The 22,865-nt window shown below is 34.3% G+C and overlaps 1 protein-coding gene across 2 annotated transcripts; it reads right to left on the bottom strand.

Annotated features, from left to right (window-relative positions):
* Positions 1 to 10,177: 10,177 nt before the first annotated feature.
* LOC112038501 (amino-acid permease BAT1 homolog) lies at positions 10,178 to 14,723 on the bottom strand. 2 transcript variants are annotated; one of them, XM_024071314.2, is made up of 8 exons: positions 14,485 to 14,722; positions 14,095 to 14,355; positions 12,815 to 12,833; positions 12,469 to 12,688; positions 12,186 to 12,367; positions 11,454 to 11,743; positions 11,236 to 11,365; positions 10,178 to 10,752 (listed from the first exon to the last, which is right to left on the bottom strand). In XM_024071314.2, the coding sequence occupies exons 1-8, from the start codon at positions 14,580 to 14,582 to the stop codon at positions 10,405 to 10,407; spliced, it is 1,548 nt and encodes a 515-aa protein (XP_023927082.1). In that variant the 5' UTR covers positions 14,583 to 14,722; the 3' UTR covers positions 10,178 to 10,404. The 2 variants fall into 2 exon arrangements, with proteins under 2 accessions (XP_023927082.1, XP_065628460.1); XM_065772388.1 differs by lacking the exon at positions 14,095 to 14,355 and having other exon boundaries at positions 14,485 to 14,723.
* Between the last annotated feature and the right edge of the window lie 8,142 nt (positions 14,724 to 22,865).

Genomic DNA, 22,865 nt, shown 5'->3' with positions numbered 1-22,865 from the left:
CCACTAGAAGAAGCAGATAAACTTCTCAAATTTCCCAAACTCGCAAAGAAGTACAAACACAGCTGTGAACCAAAAAGAGAAAAACAGTACACAATTTTTTTATAGATAGAGTTGATGGCTAGGATTTAAACAACGCTAGCTCTATGATAATTACTTTTTATCATGTTAGATCAAGATATCGATTGATATTTAGTGTAAGCTCGACTTGATAATAAGAAATTTTATCAGTTAAAATTTGCATCATCGAAGTCCGTTATTTCGCAGGTAGAGGTTATCCTTTAATAGACTTCCAAAACAAATCTACTATCAACTTCCTCACCACTAGAAACCATTGAAATCTGTCTGCCTTTTAAGGACCCCTCTTACCTCCAAACATTACTCACTTTGTTTAGGTTTCCCACCTTGCTCGCCAACAGAATCATCATGTCAACATATGCATCATGAAACTTTGCCAAAACCTTAGTTGGTGAAGCAGTGTTAAATAAAAGTTTTGGGGTTGTTCTTCTTACCCCGTGAGCAGTATCCCCAAGCCTTGCAATCGTGAGCTTCTTTTTATTGCTATCTGCACCATTTAGCCTTAGGTATTTTCTCCTCCTCCAATACCTTTCCAAGTTTTCATAATATGAAGAAGGAACAATCTCCATTTAGTAGTATATGATATGAGAGACAAATGTTAACTAGAAAGATATGTATGTGTGAGAGATGTTGAAAGAGGCTAGTGAGTGAGTGCTTTTATAGAAGGGAAGCATATTCAAATGGGGTTAAAGGATTAGGAATTTTGGATAGTTGTCATCATGGACGGAGCCATGGTTGGACTTGGGGCAATGGCCCCCAAAATTTTTTTTTAAAAAAATATATATTATTATATATATGGGTACTTATTTTAGCAATTTTGTTTTATAAAATTACATTTTTGTCTCCTTAACAATATCATTAATTCTTTTAAGAGTATTGTTATAGTCACAATTTTTTTTACAACATTTTTGTAAATTGTTAATGTAGCAACTTCTTATTGATTTGCATTTGGGTCCACCATTTACATTATATTTTTTTTATTTACCAATAACCACTCATCACATTAGCAATTTGTAAAAAAAGTTTATAACTTTGGTATTTTTCTCATTTTAAAGTCAAAATCTAAAACAAAATATACAAGTCTAAAAAAATTAGTCCAACAACAAAATTACCAATAGTAAAACTTAAAAAAAATTAAGCATAGTCAACCAATTTTACTCAATACAAACAATTTAACCCTTTAAAAATTTTTAAACAACCAGTAGCTAAGCGGCTAAGTAGCAGCAAAGTTAGATGCTAAAATTACTGTACACAACCAGCAACAAAACCGCCCCCCCTAACTCTAAGTTCTTGCTCCATCCCTCGTTGTCATTGATGTATAATCCGTGAAGGAACATGGTGGATATAAGGGACAAGTAAGTTTTCTTAATACTTGGTCAATATATACAGCCTATTTGACCAAGCAAGGGTTATTAACTTGTTACTAAAGGTTTTTTTTTTTTTTTTTTTTTGGAGAGTTTCAATTTATTACATCCTCTCTTGATAATAGTTTTTATTATTATACCAAAATATCAATTCGTTTTTAGTGTAGGCAAGAATTGAATCCCAGTTCTCTTTCCTTCATACTTTTATTCATTGTGTGGGATTTAATTATAAGATATGACTTTTTGATTAAAAAAGATTATATCAAAAAGTCTTTCTTACTTGCTCTTGTGGAACCAACAATTATTCCAATAATTACATATCTGATTTGACCTATGGACGAATACGGATATTTCTTGCTCATTATTAGACAGTTACTTATTCACAAATCTCGTGTTTCATGCTTGTTTGAGTAATAGCAATGAGATTCCCCAATATCATGCTAAGAATAGTAGTAAATAATATTTGATAACACAAAAAATGACATGTGTATTAAGAGCATAAAAAGTATGCAATCCAACTGTTAGATTTTTGAAATATGAAATAATATTAATGATATTGAATAAGGTTGTACCCTTAGGTTACACCAAATTTTGTAACTAAGCTTTGTTTATATATATATATGAAAATTTTGATAATAGAATATTATTTGGAGTAGAATTTCAATTTTTAAAACTTAGATGATAAAGTTTTTATCTAAAATAAATTATTGTTAAATAATATCCCTTAGTCAAGAGTTTTGTAGCTTAATATCCTAATAAAATATTAATTTAATAAGATGCAATTTGAGGAAAAAAAAAAAAAAAAAAAACAAAAACAAAAACGTGAGTTGTGTGGGATTTAAATTTACAAAATTTTGATAATAAACTTTTAGTTTTATTTAAATTAAACAGCTGTTAAATGTTATTCCTTAATTTCAAGAAATATCACTTTACCATCCTAAACTATGCACCAGATTATATTTTGCACCCTAAACTATCCGAATGCACACTTTGCATCCTAAACTATCATACTTTGCACCCTGGTGTTACTTTTGCTGTTATGTTTGACAGAATTCTACTACATGTGACAAACGTATGCTTCATGCTTAGGTGGAACAACCTAAAAGATTGAAACTTTCTTCTTCAAAATCAATTAAAATAAAAGCCAATTTTTTCCACATCTCTCTATCTCACGTGTGTGCCACTCCCTAAATTTAGATTCTTCTTAAAACCTCAGGTCTCACCCACCTCACCCATCAATATCAACGCGCTTCTATCGCAAGGTTGGAATTACAATAGTAGCATCATATTATAAAAGTGAGATGCATAAGGCTAGGTGTGTATATACTTGATGACAAAGGAAATGTCATCAACTGCTATGTGCTCTAAAGGAGCTTTCTTATTAGGTATGGCTGACTTAACTGCATTTTGTGCTATTCAAGCTATTTTCTTTGCTCTTGAAATTGGGATCTGAGATGCTTTTTCGGAAATTGATGTGCAACAAGTGCTGAAAGCTCTACTTATGCCCAAACTAAATTCATCAAGTTTAGTTATATACAATGCATTTTGTGCTTATTTGATATGGGAGTAAATTAAAATTAAATTCATTTTGTGGATCCAACCACATTGATGGTGGGATTTAATAAGAAATTTGGAGTAGTTTTAATTCTGAAAACAAAAATTAAATTAAATAGTGAACTTAAAAGAAAATTTGATTTTTTTTTTCTCTCTTTGGACAATGGGTGAGGTGGGTGGGACCTGAGGTTTTGAGAAGAATTTGAATTTAGGGAGAGGCACACATGTGAGACACAGAAATGTGGAAAAAAAATTGTTTTAATTGATTTTGAAGAAGGGTGTTTTAGCATTTTAAGTTTGGTCCACCGAAACATGAAACACATGTGCTTGTCACATGCTATAGAATTTAGTCAAACATAACAACAAAAGTAACACCGGGATGCAAAGTGTGATAGTTTAGGGTGCAAAGTGTGCATTCAGATAATTTAGAGTGCAAAGTATAATTTGGTGCATGGTTTAGGGTGGTAAGGTGTAATTTCCTCATTTTTTTTTTGAAAGGAAACGTGGGTTGTTGTTTGGGATTTAAGTTTATACTTTTTTATAAAATACTTTTAGTTTGAATAGAATTTAAATTTGTTGAAATATTTTTAGAAATTTTTGATAATTTTTTTGAGAAGAAAGAATACGCTTCTTATTATTCATGAATTGGAAAATCCGAAGCTAAAAAAAAGAAAATACATCAGGGGGAATTGACTCCATCCAAACTTGAGAAGGAAAAGAAAGCCTTGCTCTCTGGGCTAAGGCGTGAGCAACAACATTACTTTCCTTGACAACATGAGAGAAAGATAAACTTTGAAACGTGTTAGCTAAAGACATAATGTCTTTTAAAATATGACCACCTAATTAAGAATGTCCCATACTAGTAGTTTGTAAAGACGACAGATACAACATCTTCCTCAAGAACTGCTTGATGAAAACCGACCTTTATAGTGAACATAGCTGCACGTCGTGCTGCCAGTAGTTCCAAAACCTCAACTGATGGTGGTTTTGTAATTTTTCTGACATAGACGCCGTTACTTCACCTTTTGAATTGCGAATAACCACTCCAATCCCCGCCTCATCTGATTCTGGAAACCATGCACCATCAAATTTTGCCTTCGCAATATCATTGATTAGAGGAATCCATTTTTGCACAACCCGCCGATGCAATGTGGGAGTAGAGCTGGGTAGATTTTTAAAACTTTGCTGATAATCCTTCGCAAAACTAGCAATCTTTTCCATCGGCACAAAGGTTTCTTGCAAGCGAGATTTGTTTCAATGATGCCAAATAGACTTTTAGTTTGAATATATATTTAAATTTGTTGAAGTTTAAATTTATAAAAATTAATTAACTAATTACTTGTTCTTAAAATATTGATAATAGACTAATTTGTGATAGTAGTCACTTGGTGCAACTACAGCTTCTTAACTTAACTTTTAAATTTAGAAAATTTTAATAATAAACTTTTAGTTTTAATAGAATTTAAATTTATTGAAGTTTAAATGTATAAAATTAATTTACTAATTTGTTGTTCTTAAAATATTGATAATAGACTTTTAGATGGAGTAGAAGTCAAAACATGGGGTGTTTTTTTTTATTTATTATTTATTTTTTATTTTTTTAAGAAAGAAAACGTGAGTTGTTGTTTAGGATTTAAGTTTGGTATTTTTTTTTATAATAGACTTATAGTTTGATTAGAATTTAAATTTGTTGAAATTTGAATGATAAATTTTTACTTAAATTAAACCGTTGTTAAATATTATCCCTTAACTTGAGGAAATATACTAATTAGTAAGAGTAGCCACTTGGTGCAACCACAGCTTCTTAACCTAACTTTTAAATTTAGAAAATTTTAATAATAAACTTTTAGTTTGAATAGAATTTAAATTTATTGAAGTTTAAATGTATAAAATTAATTTACTAATTTGTTGTTCTTAAAATATTGATAATAGACTTTTAGATGGAGTAGAAGTCAAAACATGGGGTGTTTTTTTTATTTTTTATTTATTTTTTATTTTTTTAAGAAAGAAAACGTGAGTTGTTGTTTAGGATTTAAGTTTGGTATTTTTTTTATAATAGACTTATAGTTTGATTAGAATTTAAATTTGTTGAAATTTGAATGATAAATTTTTACTTAAATTAAACTGTTGTTAAATATTATCCCTTAACTTGAGGAAATATACTAATTAGTAAGAGTAGCCACTTGGCGCAACCACCGCTTTTAAGTTTAACTTTTATTATCTTATTATAATAATATATGATATGATATAATATGATATAATTCTATTGAAAATAGATTAAATTAGTCTATGAATAATATTTTCAAAAAAAAAAAAAAAACTATGAATATGAGTACTGTGGGGTCATGGGCCCAGATCATACAATTGGATTTTGGGCTTAAGGCCCAAGCTGAGGATAAGGGGGCCGTCCGAGGATGGGTAAGTATAGCTAAAGAAACCCATGCTAGTGGATAAGGAAGACAATATTGAACATAATGGCCTAGGAGTTTTTGCCGAGGATGAATTTGTCCTCGGCTAGCCAAGGCCGAGATCTGTAAAGGATGCTTGCCATCAGAGGTGCAATCCATGAAGTTCTGGAAATATGGATAAGCATTGCAGGAACAAAAGACAGAAGAATCCCAAAATATCTTGGGAAAAGCTGCTGTCACCGCATTGAATGCACCCCAGCTAACTCCCTGGCTGCATTAATGAGGAAGTGACCTCTGCACAGTATTATTGCAACCTTACAACCATCCCAGAAGACTTCTAGAGGGGGTTGATGGGACAAGTATTAGGATAAACCATCAACTGTCCACGTGTTGGGTAAAGGTGAAGGAATAGATGTAGGATAAATAAGGGTAGAAACTTAGAGAAAGGGAGGCCGACAATTGAGAGAGAAAGCACTGTAACAATCTTAAGAACTCTTGTAACCATTCTCATCTGATATTTACTAAAACAAAGCCCATCTGATTGTGCCGAGGACAAATTTTCCTTGATAAACTCAGTTCATCTCTGTTTGATTGTCATGAACACCATATTAACTGTTATCCATGTACTAAAGTCTAGCTTTTTGACCTACTCTCTACAAATTCATTGTACTGCGTTCACTGGGCCAAGATCCCATACATTTTGGGGCTTGGTTTGAAAATTGTGTCCCTACAAGTACTTAGTTTATATATTATTAATTTAAAAGTTACCATAACTTTTGAGTAGAATTTGTAGTTTGTTTATGTTAAAACCTCTTTCCCTCATGTGTACGCGCTTGTTTCTCAAAAAATAAAGTCTATATATGACTAAATAATTTTATACGCATAAAAATATTAATATCTACAATATATGTGAATATATATATATATATATTCTAGCCCGTTTATACAAAAAACTGATTAGTGTTTTGATTTAATGAGAAAAAACTATCATCAAAAGCGGACGTATAAGCTAAAATTTTCTTTTAAAAAAAAGTCAAATAGTCAAATCAATTTGAGAATATTAGCCTAGGAGGAAGTCAAATCCAAGATTTTTTTTTTCAAGTGCTGAACAGTCTATAATTTCAATTTTTTAATGCTTTGGTTGTCAAGAAAATAAAAGAAAAGGAATTTATTTGGATATTAGGACTTAGGAACACAGTCAGGCGTTTTGTCCCAAAGGTTAAGAGAGTGCCACCCAAGGTATTCTTGGTTGGGGATCCACAAACCTCTTCTCTAGTGCAACTTTTATCAGTATATTTTAATCATCATTCATGTTGCAATATCCAAACAGAGAGCAAATAAATTAAGTAGAAAAAAGGGGGGGTATTATAGCTAAACATTCTTTTGACACTAGTGAAGACATTGTAACTCCATATTTCACTAATATCATCAATTTTAGAATCTTGAAATTAGTACTTCACTTTACAGAACCAACATGCAAAGATATTATGATTTATCCCAATATAATGCCCAGAAATTTGTCCAAGCAATCACTAATCTATACATCAAAATTGTGTTGTTTGAGAGGTAACAAATCGGGTGTTGCTCAATCTGGAACCCGGTCATAACCGAAAGAACAGATGAACCAGTGGACAGCCAAGAAAACTAAAAATAAATAAAGGAATGAGGACAGTTGATGTTAGTTCCATGGTAAAAGCTCAAAGTTCATATACTGCTGATGTAATTCACACATCCTATTAATCTTGAAGAATATGGACATCTAGTATTGTCTATTTCTTCTCTGCAGCCCAAGCCTCTCTCCCCTACCTTTTCCCAATGTAAACATAGGGCTTGAGTCTCAGGTATCAACTCTTGATGTTTAACCATGTTGAGGATGTATATATATATACTTTGAAGTTCTGATTGGTGCACATTTGCACGATTTACGTTGGCGGCTGAGGATATATTGATTGCCATTTCCGGTTTCTACCAGCATCTGAAAATATGCGTGAGGACCCCAACCTGCACATTTTCCATAAATATATAATTTTTAGACCATTAATCCTCTTAAAAGATTAAAATGTTAATCTATAAATCAGAATAAAAAAAGGAATATAAAAGTGTAATTCTGCACTCATGACCTCTTTGTTGCAAACAATATGCAATTATCAATGTTATCCAAGGCACAAAAAGCTACACTCATGACATCTTTGAGATAAATTTAAACATTATTCTAAAATAAAAATGCCGAGCAAGCTGGTATTATGCTTAGTATGCAACAAAATAGTTATAGCAAAAATATTAAACAATGTATTTTTTTTTTCTTTCTTCATTTTATAAGAAAATATATGCAAACAACAAGAACAAAACCTTTTTAAGACTACCAAATATGAATTCTGTCACTCATAATAATCTGCTCCAATTAAAGCACATCATACATAATCATTGAGAAAAGAAGAGGCCCTTACAATCTATATCATATGGAGGCGGAAAGAATTGCAAGTAACAAAATGAAGCAATAGTAGTCCCTGCACAATAAGTTCAATTTAGAAAAAGTACAAAGAATTCTATGCCCTCAACAAACAATTCAGCACCCAAAAAAAAAAAAAAAAAAATTTGACAATGCAGCACAAAAAACTTCAAAAAAAAAAAATCTACTAGGGTTTAAAAATGCCGCTGAGCTCAAAATCAGAGACGGTAACTCTCTCTCTCTTAGGGTTTCTCTTAAGTGCATCCGAACTCGACATGCTTTTCATTTTTTTGCTTAATTCTTGTACTTCCGGATTTCGAAGTAGGAATTGGCTGTTGGCTATTTGAAGTTGATCATCATCAGTCCTTTGAATTCATTGTTCAGATTGAAAAAATATATATATATATATATTACATATTAATTTTTTTTTTAAATAATGAAAGTATATAATGAATTCTAGAAGCTACATTCATCGAATTATTGTTTGTTCACTTGCAATTAATCAGGTTAGCAATCAATACGTGTTATGATGGCGGTAAAAATGCCAAACGCACTGCCAATTTTACTAACCCAGCAATCAATGTGCCAATCAGTTTGTGTTTAAAGTTGAACACATTAGTTTGTAAGGTTTATACAATAAAATCTGTTATACTCCTAGCATCACTATAATCATATTAAGTGCAGCGAATTCGAGATGCTTTGCTCTTTTTTTGATAACTAGGGAACCTTTCTATAGAAGAGCCCTTTGGACTCGTCAGTCGTCTCTAGCTAGTTGAACCTGTTGGTGACTAATCCCACCTGCTAGAACCAATTGCCAGGGGACATTCATTCCTGACGGGCTAGGTAGTTTATGCTCATGCCAATGAGCAGAGATGCTTCACTTTCTTATTTTTGTGTTTTAGGATTTCTAACTAGGAATTGGTGTTTGTAAGACAATATGTGGTTGCCAATTCAAAAAGCTGATGATCTCTGTGCGTGCGTGTGTGAGAGAGAGGGAGAGAGAGAGAGTTGCTATTTTTATTTTTTTTCCACTGATAAATATTCCTCTCTGTATCTCGTTCCAGAGTTTTTGAAGGCCAAGTGATTAATGAATTGTGAAGTTGCTTTGATTCTTGAACATAAGTATGAGCAGCTTCAGCAGATGTCTGAGGATCACAATTCGATAACATTTATATATATATATATACATATATATATATATATATATAAAATCTTATATAATAACAATTGTTTACCACCTTCCCAAATATGATGAATATTGTCATAAGAGTTGTTTTTGTTCAAAGTGGTTGAATAGTTATTGCATGCATTAAGGTTACATAGTTCAATAATTTTATTTTTATTTTTATTAAATGTGAATTTTAACAAATTCGTCTTTGAATAGTTTTTTTTTTTTCTTCTTATTCTCTTTATGCTTGTGAAGTTAAAGATGATCTAAGAACGATAATCATATATAAAAGATACATATATATATATATATATATAAAGTTTTGCTGTTGGATGATTATTGTGTCCTTTTTTTTTTTTTTTCACTGGTAGCCTTTCTTTTATAGACAAAAAAAAAAAAAAAAAAAAGGTAATTATTTCTAGCCAATAAATACCCCCAATAGACAAGGGAGTATTATTTTGAAAGTCTTTCTACATAAATCATGAATGACATGTGACATTTATACCACATGTAACCTCTACTGATAAAGGGTTTAACCTCTGCTAACCACTCTCTTTAATATTCACATTAATTGCATTATTGCTGAAATTTACACTTAAGCATAATTTCTAGGTCAATTTACAATTACTGACACCATATCTTGAGATCAGTGGGTGACCATTCTTAAAAATATACAAACACATTTTCTTTGATTTTATTCCTTAGACCCACGTGTATCCTAGTGGGTGCATGGAAATGCCCATGTGTTGGTGTTGCCATATTGATCCACTTATTAGGTGCATGTCAATACATGTGCTACTATAGTAGCTCTTATATAACCATTGCATGCCTTTTAATAATATTTTTTATCCTCACAATTTTGATGATAAGACTTAATACCAAATTGAGTTTATTTTCGTGGTGTGTGTGTACATATATATATATATATATTGTGACCACCTCATACAATTTTTTTTTTGGATAATAATCTAGTGTTTTAGACGAAAAAAACTGCACACCCCTTAGTTAGATGCTTATGAATCCAAAATATTTGCATTAGAAAGAGAAAAAAAAAAAAAAAATCCTCTATTCACTAGATACTTTTTTTTTTTCTTTAAGTCCTCTCAAACTGTTCATTAGATACCATTCACCCAAAAAAAAAAAAAAAATTCGTTGCATCAGATTGAATTCCCATATTCATTTCCCGGTATATGCTATAAATGCTTTGATACTTTCTATGTATTTCGATAAGGATAAAGTTTAGCTACAAAATTCTCATAAAAAGAAAAAAGTTTAGTTACAAAATTAGTTGTAACTTAAGACTATAACCTTAGTTGTAGCCTAAAATTACAATTAATTTTGTAACTAAACTTTATCTTTTGGATATATTTCTTCCTTTTTATTTTTTCAGGCATCTATATTGGTTATAGGACCTCTAAACCAGTGACGAGCACTGAAAATCCAAGAAGCAATGACAAGAATAACCAAACAGCCAACCGCTACAGGAGTGTAGTTGAGTGTCTCATTAGTAATGGGATAGGATACAGGCAATGAGAAGAGGACTGAGATGGTTGCCACCCAGAGAACGGCAATCCAACCAACAAGGATCCCATAGCGGCCCAAGTTGAAAGGTCCGGGGATAAAGGACTTGTGTGCCAAAGTCACTCTAAAGAAGATGGGTAGGGCATAAGCAATGTACAGTCCAATAGTTGCTATAGATACCATAGCCTGAAATGCCACTGTGCTTCCAAGAGACTGCAAAACATTTAAAATGAACAAGTATACAATTATCAGTTGAATAACAGAAATAAAAGCTTTTGCATGAGGGTATTAAGGGCTAAGTGCAATAGTGTACTTAAAGAGGCCTTCTCCTAGTGCTTGAGGTGTTTCCAATACTTATAAATCAGTAGCTTAAAATATATCAGATACAATGTCAAAATTTTATATGCCAATGAAGTATTGGATTGATAGGAAGTATTTGAAAGTATTATCTCTGATTAGATAGATTTGGATATGATACAAATATAATCCCCTTGAAGAATTTTCCAGCTACATAGCCAGCAATTCTCATTGTTATCCACTAAAAGAGTGACAACTTTTAATGCACTGTAGTGGCAACTCCAGTGCAGTGCATAACTATAACAACAAAGAACTCTATATATAATGTTAAAATGTCTATGACAATTAGAAGAGCAATTCATCTAAAACACAAAAGGAGGGGGGGAAAGATGTGCATACCGTCAGAGCCATGCAAAATGATATAAAGGCAGAGAGCCACACAGCATTTATGGGGACCTCCTGATTGTTCACTTTATGCCAAACTGATGAAAATGGCATGGCTCCATCTCTAGAGAAGGCATAAGCCATCCTGAAAATGAATATTATGCAATACGTAGTTAAGGGATCAAAAAGCGAGTCCTATCTCATGTTATTAAGTCAAAGAAATGTATGCTTACCTTGAGTTGCTAGTAACAGAACTCATACCACAGAAAAATATGGCAATAGCAACCACTCCCAAGCAAATAATTCCTCCAACGCCACTGCCGTATCGACTCTTAAATACTTGGTAAAATATTTCAGCAATGGCATAACCACCAGCATCATTGTTTTCATCTAAAAGGTCTGATATGTTAGTTACTGCAAAGGTGATCCCAAGTATGTATCCCCATCCAACAATAACAGATATCCCAATGGAACTGATTATTCCTCTTGGTCCATTCTTATCAGCACTCTTGGTTTCCTCTGTCTAGAATTATAAATTCACAGGAAACAGTAGGATTTAGTTACAGTTATATGAATAAATGCTAAGTCATCAGCGGAAAGAAAAGTGCCAAAACTCAAAGAATTGGGACTAAGAATGGCATAAATTCCAGATACCTTGTTTAAGATTCTGTTTATCTGAAATAAATTATCTGAAATATTTTGTAAGCAAGTAGAACTGAAAATAAGCACCTGATTTTATGAGCTTGGATTCGCATTACAAGAATGACTAGCCATACTTGAAAAACTAAAAACATCTGATTCCAGAGATTTTGTTATTAATAAACTGCTCATTTTATTGAGTAGTGTCATGGGGTCACCTAATAAAAGTTTTGAAACTTATCAGACATGTCAAGATCAACACTTTTCTTTCTGCTTCTGAAGGCAGTGGTTTTATTTGAAGGGATGAAGAGAACAGTGCAATTTACCATATGAGCAGAGGCATCGTACCCGACTAGGGTATATTGACTCATTAGAAGTCCCAGAACAAATATGTATACTTTACTATTGATTCCCTCACCATTATCGGTGTTGAAGTGAGTGAAAACAAACTTGGCACTAGCCTTCTCTGTTGTGACAGTGGGAATGAGAATCGTAAGAACGAAGACACCTGAGGATGCCAAGAAGCATTAGAGATCCAAGAAAGAGATTTTCTCGAGCAATACCATGGGGAATATTGAAAAGGAGAAATGGAAAGGAAACTCTTCATACCTACTAGGTTCCATGCAGCAGCTAATTGTCCAAAGAAAGATAACAACGTGATAGGAAGACTGTTGATGATAGCATGTAGGAGTAAAATTGCCCCATGGATACCAATAACAACATATTTGGATGCCTCATATCCCCCTCCATTTTTTCCACCTGTGCTAAGTAGAATTATCACTGAAATCACCTGTGCAAGTGAGTAATCTACACTTGTTGTGACAGCCCACTGCATGAAAATGTATCCAAATCAGTTAAGAGTTCATAACAGATTATATCACATCCAAGACCAGCTTGACTTCCTAGTGGATTTTGAAGAACTTGAAACTCCAGGATAAATGATGCTCAGTAATACCTGACCAACAATGTTGAACCTGCATAAACATAAAAATAATTTACTGTGCATCAGAAGATGTGATTGCAGCAATTCCAAATTCCCTGTATCTTATGATTGGCTTGACCAGCTGGTTCAACAAAATACCTAAAATTTTAGGCCTAGTGGCAACAATAAAACAACACTGGCCATCTCTTTTTATAAAAGATATATGACACTGACTAATGACTTTTCACTCATTGTTCAGCTTATGACAGACAGTGCATATTGTAACAAGCACTATAATTACAGGTTGTGAAAAAAAGAGAAATAGCAAACAACTTGTGTTGAGCACATTTTAAAGTTGGCTCAATCACCTTAGATCAATTTAGTTTCTTTCATTAGAAATTAAATTCCTTGCATGGGAAGTTGGCACCTTTTTCACAGCCCCAAAGGAACAAAACTAGAGTGGCAACCAAAGAAGAAAAACCCAGCATATTTTAAGAAATTGGGAAGTTATGAAGGACAAAGACTTTAAGCTCATATGGGAATTAATGCCATGGTCTACTATGATTGAAGCTTTAGCATTGACAACCCCTAGGAATTGATTCCCTGATAATCGAACTAAACACCCCTTGAGGTCATACTCAGAATCAGATGCCTGTTCTTAAGACAGCTAATGCAAATCAAATCCTGAGAATGCTTGCTGATGATTGCAGGTGGTTGATGATGACCTTCCGCCCAGAGACTTGCATCATGCTTACCGGAAGTGTAACAAATAGGCAGACCTGTTGACAAAGAAAGGAAGTCTACACTCTACAGATGGAGCCTTTTGCGGTTTACCATTACCCCATGAGGACAATAGGCCATTGTTGGCTTCTCACATTTCAAATATGTACCCCAATTGTACATTCTTTCATTGATCTAATCCTAGATCCTTTTCTACCCACTTCCTCTAAAACCCCAATAAAAATTTGACCACCATCTTACTAAGTATTGCAGATCTCATGATTCATGAATTCCAAGCACGACTTGAATTCCTCAAAAAGCACAGAAATATACAGCAACAACAACAACAGCAATTGTACTAAAGCTTAGTCCAAAATTTTGGGGTTAGTTACGGATTCTGAACAGTCTAGTCAGGGTCGGTACGTTTATAATTAAAGAACTTTATAAATGTTAAATCAAAGCACTCATTGTGTCAGCTAACCAGTGGTGATAAAAGCTACTAAGGTGTCAAACCAATTTATCTTTTTTCATTCTTCCTATGATTACTGCAATTCAAACCAACAAAGTAAGTAACTTTCTAAGAAAATGATTACCAGCCAGTTATCCATGAGGCAAAGGGTGCCCATCCTGGGCCAGCAAGCTTTGCACTCCAATAGTAGAGACCACCAGAGGTTGGGTAAGAGGAACAAATCTCACTCATAGACAACCCAACAAACATGGTGAACGCACCAGCTATTAACCATCCATAAGCAAAAGAAACTGGCCCACCATAGGTTAGCCCAGTGTTGTAAAGTGTGGTTAAACCAGTAAGCACAGAGATTATAGAAAATGTAAACGCAAAGTTCGAAACCAACCTGCAATTCCCAATAACCAAACCCATAAACCTCAGTGACCCACTTCAAGTTTTGCTATGAATTGAGGATCAAAGAGCAAAACAAAGCAAAAGAATGAGAAACAAGAAAAGGGTCGTTGAGAAAATTTACGATAGATCACGCTTGAGCTCTTGTTTGTAGCCAAGCTCATGAAGCCTGGCATGTCCTGAATCAACAGAAGCGCTGCCTTTTTCAATACCAGGAACCATCTTCTTACAGCGGAGAAGAGTCGGAAAGAGAAAAAGAGGAAGCAAAAGATTTGAGTTTTTTGTTGTTTCAACCAAATATTCAATCTCTTTCCTTCCTTCTTGGAGTCTCTCTCTCTCTCTCTCAATCTATAACTGATAGACTAATACAGTGATACTATAACTCTGATATTTTTATACTAATTTCAATAGTGTGTGAGGGAGAAGCAAAATCAAACGTGTGGAATAAAGAATTGTATATACTATATTTTTTTGGCACTGTAGCAACTATAAGCACAATTCAATGATCAAACAGAACCGCCAATAATATACACACAGTTGGAATCTTTGATAGCTAGAGAAGAAGGTGGTGGTGACTGGTGAATGACTGTATACGTGCATTTCCTCGCTTTGTACTTCGCAAATGTATTTTGATGATTTCCCGAATTTTCGTATCGAATCCACAACATCTTCGCATGTGATTAGTTGTTCTTAGTTGAAATTTAAATTTATCAATAAGATTATTATTTTTTTTATTCTAATAATAACCGGTAATAACCTAATATTTAAGATTTGCAGTGGAAAGAGAATTTCTCAAGTTTAAATAAGGCATGTTGAACTTTCTTAATTATTAATTTATTATAGTATATAAAATGTACAGCTTGTTCTCCTATATTTATATAACCGTTAATACCGGATTGTTTCATAGGCTTGATACTATATTCTATAGATGAGATTCTAACTCTTTTTTAAGTCTTAACTGCTAGTAGATCCTAAAGGACAAGTTGGACAACAAACAAGTTAGACAACAAACACTTTTAAGTAGTGTTATTTACCAAGGGCGTAGTTAGAAATTTTTACATGGGGAGCTGGATTATACATTCATATGTTAGCCATTATTTTATAAATATTATATATATATATATATAATTATCAAATTAAAAAAAAAAATTTCTAAACTCAAATGAATATATAAAAATTATTTATTTTGCTATAAAGATGTACAAAATATTTTAATGAAGAATTTAGCATCTCTCATCAAAGTTATGCTTGAAAATGATCTTTCATTGAATAAAATCATCCATTATCTTGCATCTCCTTAATCTTTAATAAAATGGTTGAAAAATTAATCTAGAAAAAATCATATAATTTTACATTAATTAATAATCCCTCTAATGTATGGCTTTCACTTCCTATATTTAACTACTCCTTTAAGCACATAAAAAAAAAAAAAAATTTATCTTTAGTCTTAATCAACCATAACAAACAATTGAAAATTTAAGCTGATAAAATATATATTTTTAATACTATGTATAGCATACATATTTACTAAAATCATTATACATAACTTGAGAAGATTTTACTATGAAAGGGAAATTTTAGAAAAATATATATCTTTTCTCTGCAACAAACCCAAATTATCTTCTATGAACAAATCACTATTGGAATAACTTATTTGGCACCAAAATTCAACCCAAAAGAAAACAAATCAATTTTGAAAAAAAGAATGATATATGATGTTGTATACACAATTTTCGTAAAAGATAAATCACACGATCACGAAATAGTGTAACAAATAATCAATTTGTATTTGATTTGTATATATGTGAGTACAATCCTCTGTATGAATCTTTACAATGAAAGAGTACAATAAATTCCTCTGATTCGATCTCCAAGAAACGTTACGATCCGAAGGGGGCTATGAAGCTTGATCTTGAATCGTGCTTTGATGTCTCCAAGTTGAACGAATAATTGAATGTGCTTGATTTGATGCGAGGGCCGTTGGCTTGATCTCAAACTAGGTTAAAGGAAAATCCCCACTTTGATTTGAAGAAAAAAAAAAAAAAAAAGACAATAATTTAAAAGAGATCTTAAAATAGATAGCAAACATGACACTAATATATCAAATATGCCCTAGTCCTAAATGCTATAGACAATTTTGTAAGTCTCACACATACCTCATGACGTTCCAATTATGGTGCCACATAGATTATGTGAAAAAATACATAGTAAATGTTTTACATGACCATTCCCAGCCCTCTTGAGCAAGATGAGCTTTCTCATGATGATGAACATAATTTAAACAAGTTGAAGGAAAAGAATAACAATTAGCATAGGACCATCTTGCTAAGATTCTTAGCTGAGATTATTTTGCAGTAGTAAATGTCATTCTAAAGCAATCTCTAGGATCACGCTCACATAATGAAATGTAGTCAGGTATTTTGGTCACACAAAGTATTTGCTTACCAAAATCTTTCTATTATTAGGAACTATACAGCGTTCCAACTCAAATTTGATATAATTGGATTATTAGAAAGGGAATTGATGCAAGATTTCTGCCCAAAGAAAGTTGGTCTGGTTACGGACTCTCTGGACCTCATTGATAGTTACGATTACTCTGTAACTAGCACTCAAAAGTTCTAACAACATGCAAACGTTCAATTTCAGTTCTAATAGTTGGTGGTGAAATACAGACAATCATGCAGTTGAATGAATGGCAAGAAAAGTTATGATCAATCATACTTAGCCTAGCGGGCAAAGGGCATGTACATAACTAGACCGGAAAACACCTTGGTTGGTTGCGGTATAGAATCCAAAGGCAAATAGAGAATTAGTGCTAAGATACTTGATGAGTTGTAGAATGTTGGGTAATGGCTAACTTCTAAGAATGAGAGGAAGAATTGAGAGAGAACTGAGTTTAAGAGAGAAAGTTACTTGATGTTTTTGCTTAATAAAGTTCGAAGGCTTAGCAGCCTTTTATACAATAATACAAGTTCTCATCAATTATTAGGGCCAAGACTAGCTTAATCACTCTCTAACTGCCTGCAATCTTGACTGCTAACAACCTCCTATAGGGAATAAACACAAAATTCCCAAACCCGTGAGAAACAAAATAGAGAAAATATACGTTGTACACACAATTTTTGTAAAAGATAAATCACATGATCACGAAATAATGTAACAAATAATCAACTTGTATTCAGTGGCAGCTCCAGGATTTTTTTTTTAGGGGGTCAATAGTGTCTTGAGCCAGGATTTGTTGTGGGGAGTAAAAAGATAAAATGATATATATATATATATATATATTTTTTTTGTATATACAATTGTCATATTACATATAATAATCTAACATAGTATTCCAAATATTATACAATACAACTATCTTGTAAAATAGTCTAAAAAATTATTAATAGTTTAAATATCGGTAAGAAAACAACGATAGAATGCATATAAATAAATAACTAATCATAATATTTGTTAAATTAATAATAATTTATTATAATCATATGTAATATCAGTTAAATAAAAATATATGATAAAGAAGAATAGTAACACACCTAAGAGTTAGTCTGAGAGTAAATGTTAAACTAAGGAAAATAAATAGTAACTTATATAAGATTTTGCTTTTGAAGTGTATGAATTTTTAATCACACATGTGGTCATTCTCTTGAAATTGGAGCAAATACTAAAAGACTTTTTGGACTAAAAAAATTGTAGAACACTTACCAAACTACTTGATTAGATAGAAAGAGATATAGAAGGGAGAAAGAGAGTATGAGAAAAGAATCATAGATGTAAATACAAATTAGTTGGTTGTACAAGTGGTGTAATTTTTTGTTGATGAAGAAGAAAAGTGTAGGAAAAAAAGTTTCATTCTACCATCAATAGTAAAGTAAGCCAAAGTCCAAAGAGAATGTTTATTTATTTTTTAACAAATGAGCAATTTTACGAGTAGTGCTATTGACAAAACACACAATAAAATTTAGATGGCAAGTTGTTATAGGTATGTAAAAAAGTGATGTTAGTTAAGGGTTTAGATAAAATGTCAATTACAACTTGTCACTTAACCTTTATTGTAAAAATATTGTGAAAATAGCACAAATATGATCATATTTCAAGTTTATTTCAATTGGGTTTAAACAAAATTTAGGGTTAAGGTGTTCAAAATTTTATTTTAAGGGTCAAAACAAAAAAATAAAAAAAAATAAAAAATTTTATATATAATTTATTTTTTTGGGGCCAAGCAAGGGGGTTCATTTGAACCCCTTGGCCTGGTTGTAGAGCCACCCCTGCTTGTATTTGATTTGTATATATGTGAGTACAATTCTCTGTATGACTCTTTACAATGAAAGAATACAATAAAACTCCTCTGATTCAATCTCCAAGTAACTTTACGATTTGAAGGGCTATGAACCTTGATCTTGAATCGTACTTTGATGTCTCTAAGTTGGACGTGTGATTGGATATACGTGAGTTTTGATTTGAAGTTGAGGGCCGTTGGCTTGATCTTGAACTTAATTGAAGGAAAATCTCTACTTTGATTTGAAGAAGTAGAAATGAGCCTTGATTTTGAGGGAGCAAGGGTGCTCTTTTGGGCTTAGAGATGACTCTCTATTTTGGCAGAGTGTCAGTAAGGTTTTTCTCTCTAACTTTTTTCCCTTTTCTCATATGAGAAGTCTCTATTTATAGGCAACTCAATAATATTTAATTTGGAATTTCCTCTCAGCATTTATTGAGAGTTGAATTATAGATTTAATTTGGCATTTCATTTAATAAGAACTTTCCATCTAGGTCTTTTCTTCTGACACTGCCATATGGCTTTCTTCATTTGATATTGCCATGTGGATTGATTTCATTTGTTGATCGTCCACGTCATCAATTGAAGATTAATTTGATCACAAATATTTTATCATGAACAATCGGACGGTTGTGAATATGTCATAAAATTTTGATGTCTACAAATGCCCCCACTTCAAGATTCGGCTTTGCTCCCAATTGTCGTGCAAGGAAGACGAGGCTTGAAGTATTTAATTAATCTCAATTTGGACTAAGTTCACGGAAAGCAAGACCTTCATCCACGTACATGAAGGATTTAGATAGTTCACAATTCGTCCATGTATAAGAAGGATTTCAACTTGTCTTTGTTTTTGTTTTTTTTTTTTTTTTTTGAACATTGGCTTTCATTTTCACGGGCCTGGTCTTACACAAGGGACATCCTTTTTGGAGTGCAAACCCACCTTAGTTTTGTTAGGCAAGTCGGTGCTACAATTGTCTTGTTAAGCAAGCATATATATTTTCTTTAGCCGCACTCTTGCGAATCACTAGGGCTTCTTGCGAGTACCACTTCTATAAAAGGGGGTGATGTTTTATGGGTTAGAGGCAATTGAGCACTGTTTTTTTTTTCTTGAGTTTTTTTCTTTTCTTTTCTTCAGTCGTAGCAGGCATTCTTCTTCTTTTTCCATTCTTTCTTGTGCTTGTCTTTGTATTTTCTTTGTTATTATTTTGTGCTGAACGACTTGATTTACTCTGTGCAGGTCATAGAAGTTTGCACTGCGTGAGCCAAGCATCAATTTCAAGCAAGCTAGAATCCTGTCCTTCTTGTCTCGGTGTCCGACGGATTCAAGCAACAACGGTCCTCTTGTCACCTCTAGACTCCGGGTTCGTAAGCTTCATCAGCGCCTCCATTCTACTGTCCCTTGTCTCGCGACCATTGGTGTGAGTGCTTCATCTGTGCAACCTTCTCACTGCCTCTGTCTTGCGGCCATTAGTGTGAGAGCTTCATCGGCGCATCCACTCATCAGTGCGAGAGCATCATCGGTGCACCTTTCTGACTCCCTTTGCCACTGCCTTCGTCCTGCGATTATCAGTGCAAGAGCTTCGTCGGTGCATCCTTTCATCAGTGCAAGAGCCTTGTTGGTGCACCCTTTCTGACTGCCTTCACCTTTGCCCTGGTAGTGCGAAGCTTTATCAGTGCATCCTTCCATCATTGCGAGAGCTTCGTCGGCGTGTACTTCTACCAATACAAGAGCTTCGTCGGTGCATCCTTCTCACTGCCTTCGTCACTGCCTTTGTTCCACAACCATAGGTGCGTAGCTTTGATTGCGTATCCGTCGTCTCCACCTCGCGGCTGTTTGCGCTGGAGCACTGGCGGCTTCATCATTGATCAACCTTCTTGAGTCGGCGTTGAGTCCAGAGCTTTGTTCTTCCATTCGTCTAAGTATCCAACGGATCGCACTTACTGCCCTTGTTCCGCGACCATAGGTGCATAGCTTTGTTTGCCTATCCGTCGTCTCCACCTCGCAGCTGTTGGCGCTGGAGCATTGAGAGAGCCACATATCGGATTCAAGCACCAATTGTTATCTTTTGAAGGCAATACTGCAGTGAAATTTCTGCTTCATCTCTAAAGTACGCTCCTTTTCTTTCAGCGTCTTGCAAATTCGAGCATCTGTGGTTTCATCCTGGACTTTGTGCTGCTGCATTCCTCTTAGACTTTGTACTGCTGCCTTCATCTTCACGTGACAACCAAGGTGCACACTAGATACACGCTTAAAGCTTCAATGCCCCCACGCGGACACATGGCTTCCTTGAAGCCTTGAACTTCAACGCCACGCCTAATAACCAATAAGCTATGAACATGGTTTTTTCAAGTTTGGATAATGCGCATGCAAACCTCTGCGTGTCTTTCTCTTCACATGCACCTATGGTTATTTCAACACCTACATATAATAACCTTGGAGCGTTGAACATGTAGCCTAAAGCCTTAGCACCACACGGACACATGGCTCCCAAATTTACTGTTCCAATGCCACACATAATAACTAGAAGTTAAGAGTATTAATGCATGGCTGTTACACTTAGATGGTGGGCATGTGTATAGTCAAATATGAGAAGTCATTTGGACCAAGCAATTTGCTTGACTGTGAACCTTGGAGTATGATGTTTGCATGATAATATATTGAATGATGTTTGTCCGTGGCTTTGGATTTCAATGTCACGTGCCTTTTTTTTTTTTTTGGTTTATTATTATTATTATTATTATTATTTTAAATTTATTAGTACAAAGTATTTTAACTAATAAGTTATTCCTCTTTTTCTTTGGTTTGCTGTCAGGTGTGTTAGGTGACTTGGGCCTGTCCACCCTTCACTCAACTTGTGACTCTCCTACGTTTGCTAAAGTCGTGACCTCTACGAGCTTCGTCTTCTTCAAGTGGCTGCCATCAAGTGCACTTCATCATGGTCATCTTTTACGACTCATCGAGGACTCTCAATGATCAATCTGTCACTCTCTTGCACTGTACAAATGAACCCTTGGAGAAAGGCGTCGTCTTGAAAGTCCATCCACTTGGTAGCAGTGTCCCTTCATCCTCGTCTACTACCATTCCTCGTCCTCCAAGTCTATCTCAATGGTGGGTCAAATCATCTCACGAACTACACGACCCGACTAGAAAGGATTCGCATGTCGTTTCGAGGACGTTTACTTTGGCCTCCAACCTTCACTCAACCGCGGACCACGTCCATCCATTCCCTCTCCTTAGTCGTCGGATAAGTGCGGGAGAAGTGCAATGGGCCCTACCTTCTTCCAAGACTCCTCCACTCCAATATAGGGGTGAGTTTTTCTACCTCCCTAAATATTGGGAGTGGCTAGAAGACATATTGAGCTGCAATACTAAAGTCTTAAGTGATGCCCATCTTTACGAGCCGCTACTCGCATCATTATTCACATATGATCGGAACACCCATGTCTTGCAAGCTTTCCTAGAGTGTTGGTGTACGGTGACGAACACGTTGCACACGTCTGTAGGAGAGGTCTCCATTAGCTTATGGGACTTGCATTCGATCGGTGGGCTTCCTGTGTATGGCTCATTTTACGAAGAGGTCGTTCCAAACTCAAAAGACATATTATCTCTCCCCTCATGTTGTCATCATCTATTCGCCGCCTTCCATCACTTGAGTCTTGAGCTTGGTGGTTCGCACTTGGTCACTACGGACTCATGGGTGAAGTTTTGGTTCCGTGGCAAGTCTAAATATCAGAAACCACCGACTAGAAGGTCACTAAAGAGGAATGCAAGAGGCAAGCAATCTCATAACCCCTCTAGTAAAATTGATGCCCCCAGAATTCTGACTAAAGAAGACGAGGCTCCTTTCAATGTGTTTGAAGTAGAGAGAGGGCTTATAGAAGAGACTTGGTTAGCTGCTTTGATCTCGTGCTAGCTATGTGAGTTCACTCTTCCCAATGGGGGACCAAACTTAATCAGGCCTAGTGTTTTCAAGAGCGCAAGTGCGATGGCTCGTGGTAAGAGATATTGCCTCGCAGTCCCAGTCTTAGCCAACATTTATAGGGGCTTGAATGAAATTGTGTCTTCTAAGACTCCTAGTAAATGTGATGCCACTTTTCCTGCACACTACTTGAATGCTTGGTTGGCTGAATACTTTGACACTTATTTTGAACTTGAAGGGTCTCGCTCCAAGGTTGTTCCGCGCATGTTTAGATACTCTGGAGAAGGTGCAGCCAAGCATTACGACGAG

The sequence above is a fragment of the Quercus suber genome, unplaced genomic scaffold (assembly GCF_002906115.3).
Source record: "Quercus suber isolate HL8 unplaced genomic scaffold, Cork oak 2.0 scaffold_58, whole genome shotgun sequence".
NCBI classification, from domain to species: Eukaryota; Viridiplantae; Streptophyta; class Magnoliopsida; order Fagales; family Fagaceae; genus Quercus; species Quercus suber.
The sequence above is the reverse complement of the archived record's forward strand: the minus strand, read 5'-3'. Positions and strand labels throughout refer to the sequence as shown.

Excerpts from the sequence above, each read along its gene's own strand:
- LOC112038501 (XM_024071314.2), bottom strand. The coding sequence starts at position 14,582 with ATGGTTCCTGGTATTGAAAAAGGCAGCGCTTCTGTTGATTCAGGACAT. Across the intron at positions 11,744-12,185 it reads ACGATGCCTCTGCTCATATG|ACAGAGGAAACCAAGAGTGC; the intron begins GTAAATTGCACT and ends TTATAATTCTAG. Across the intron at positions 10,753-11,235 it reads CATTTTGCATGGCTCTGACG|TCTCTTGGAAGCACAGTGGC; the intron begins GTATGCACATCT and ends AATGTTTTGCAG.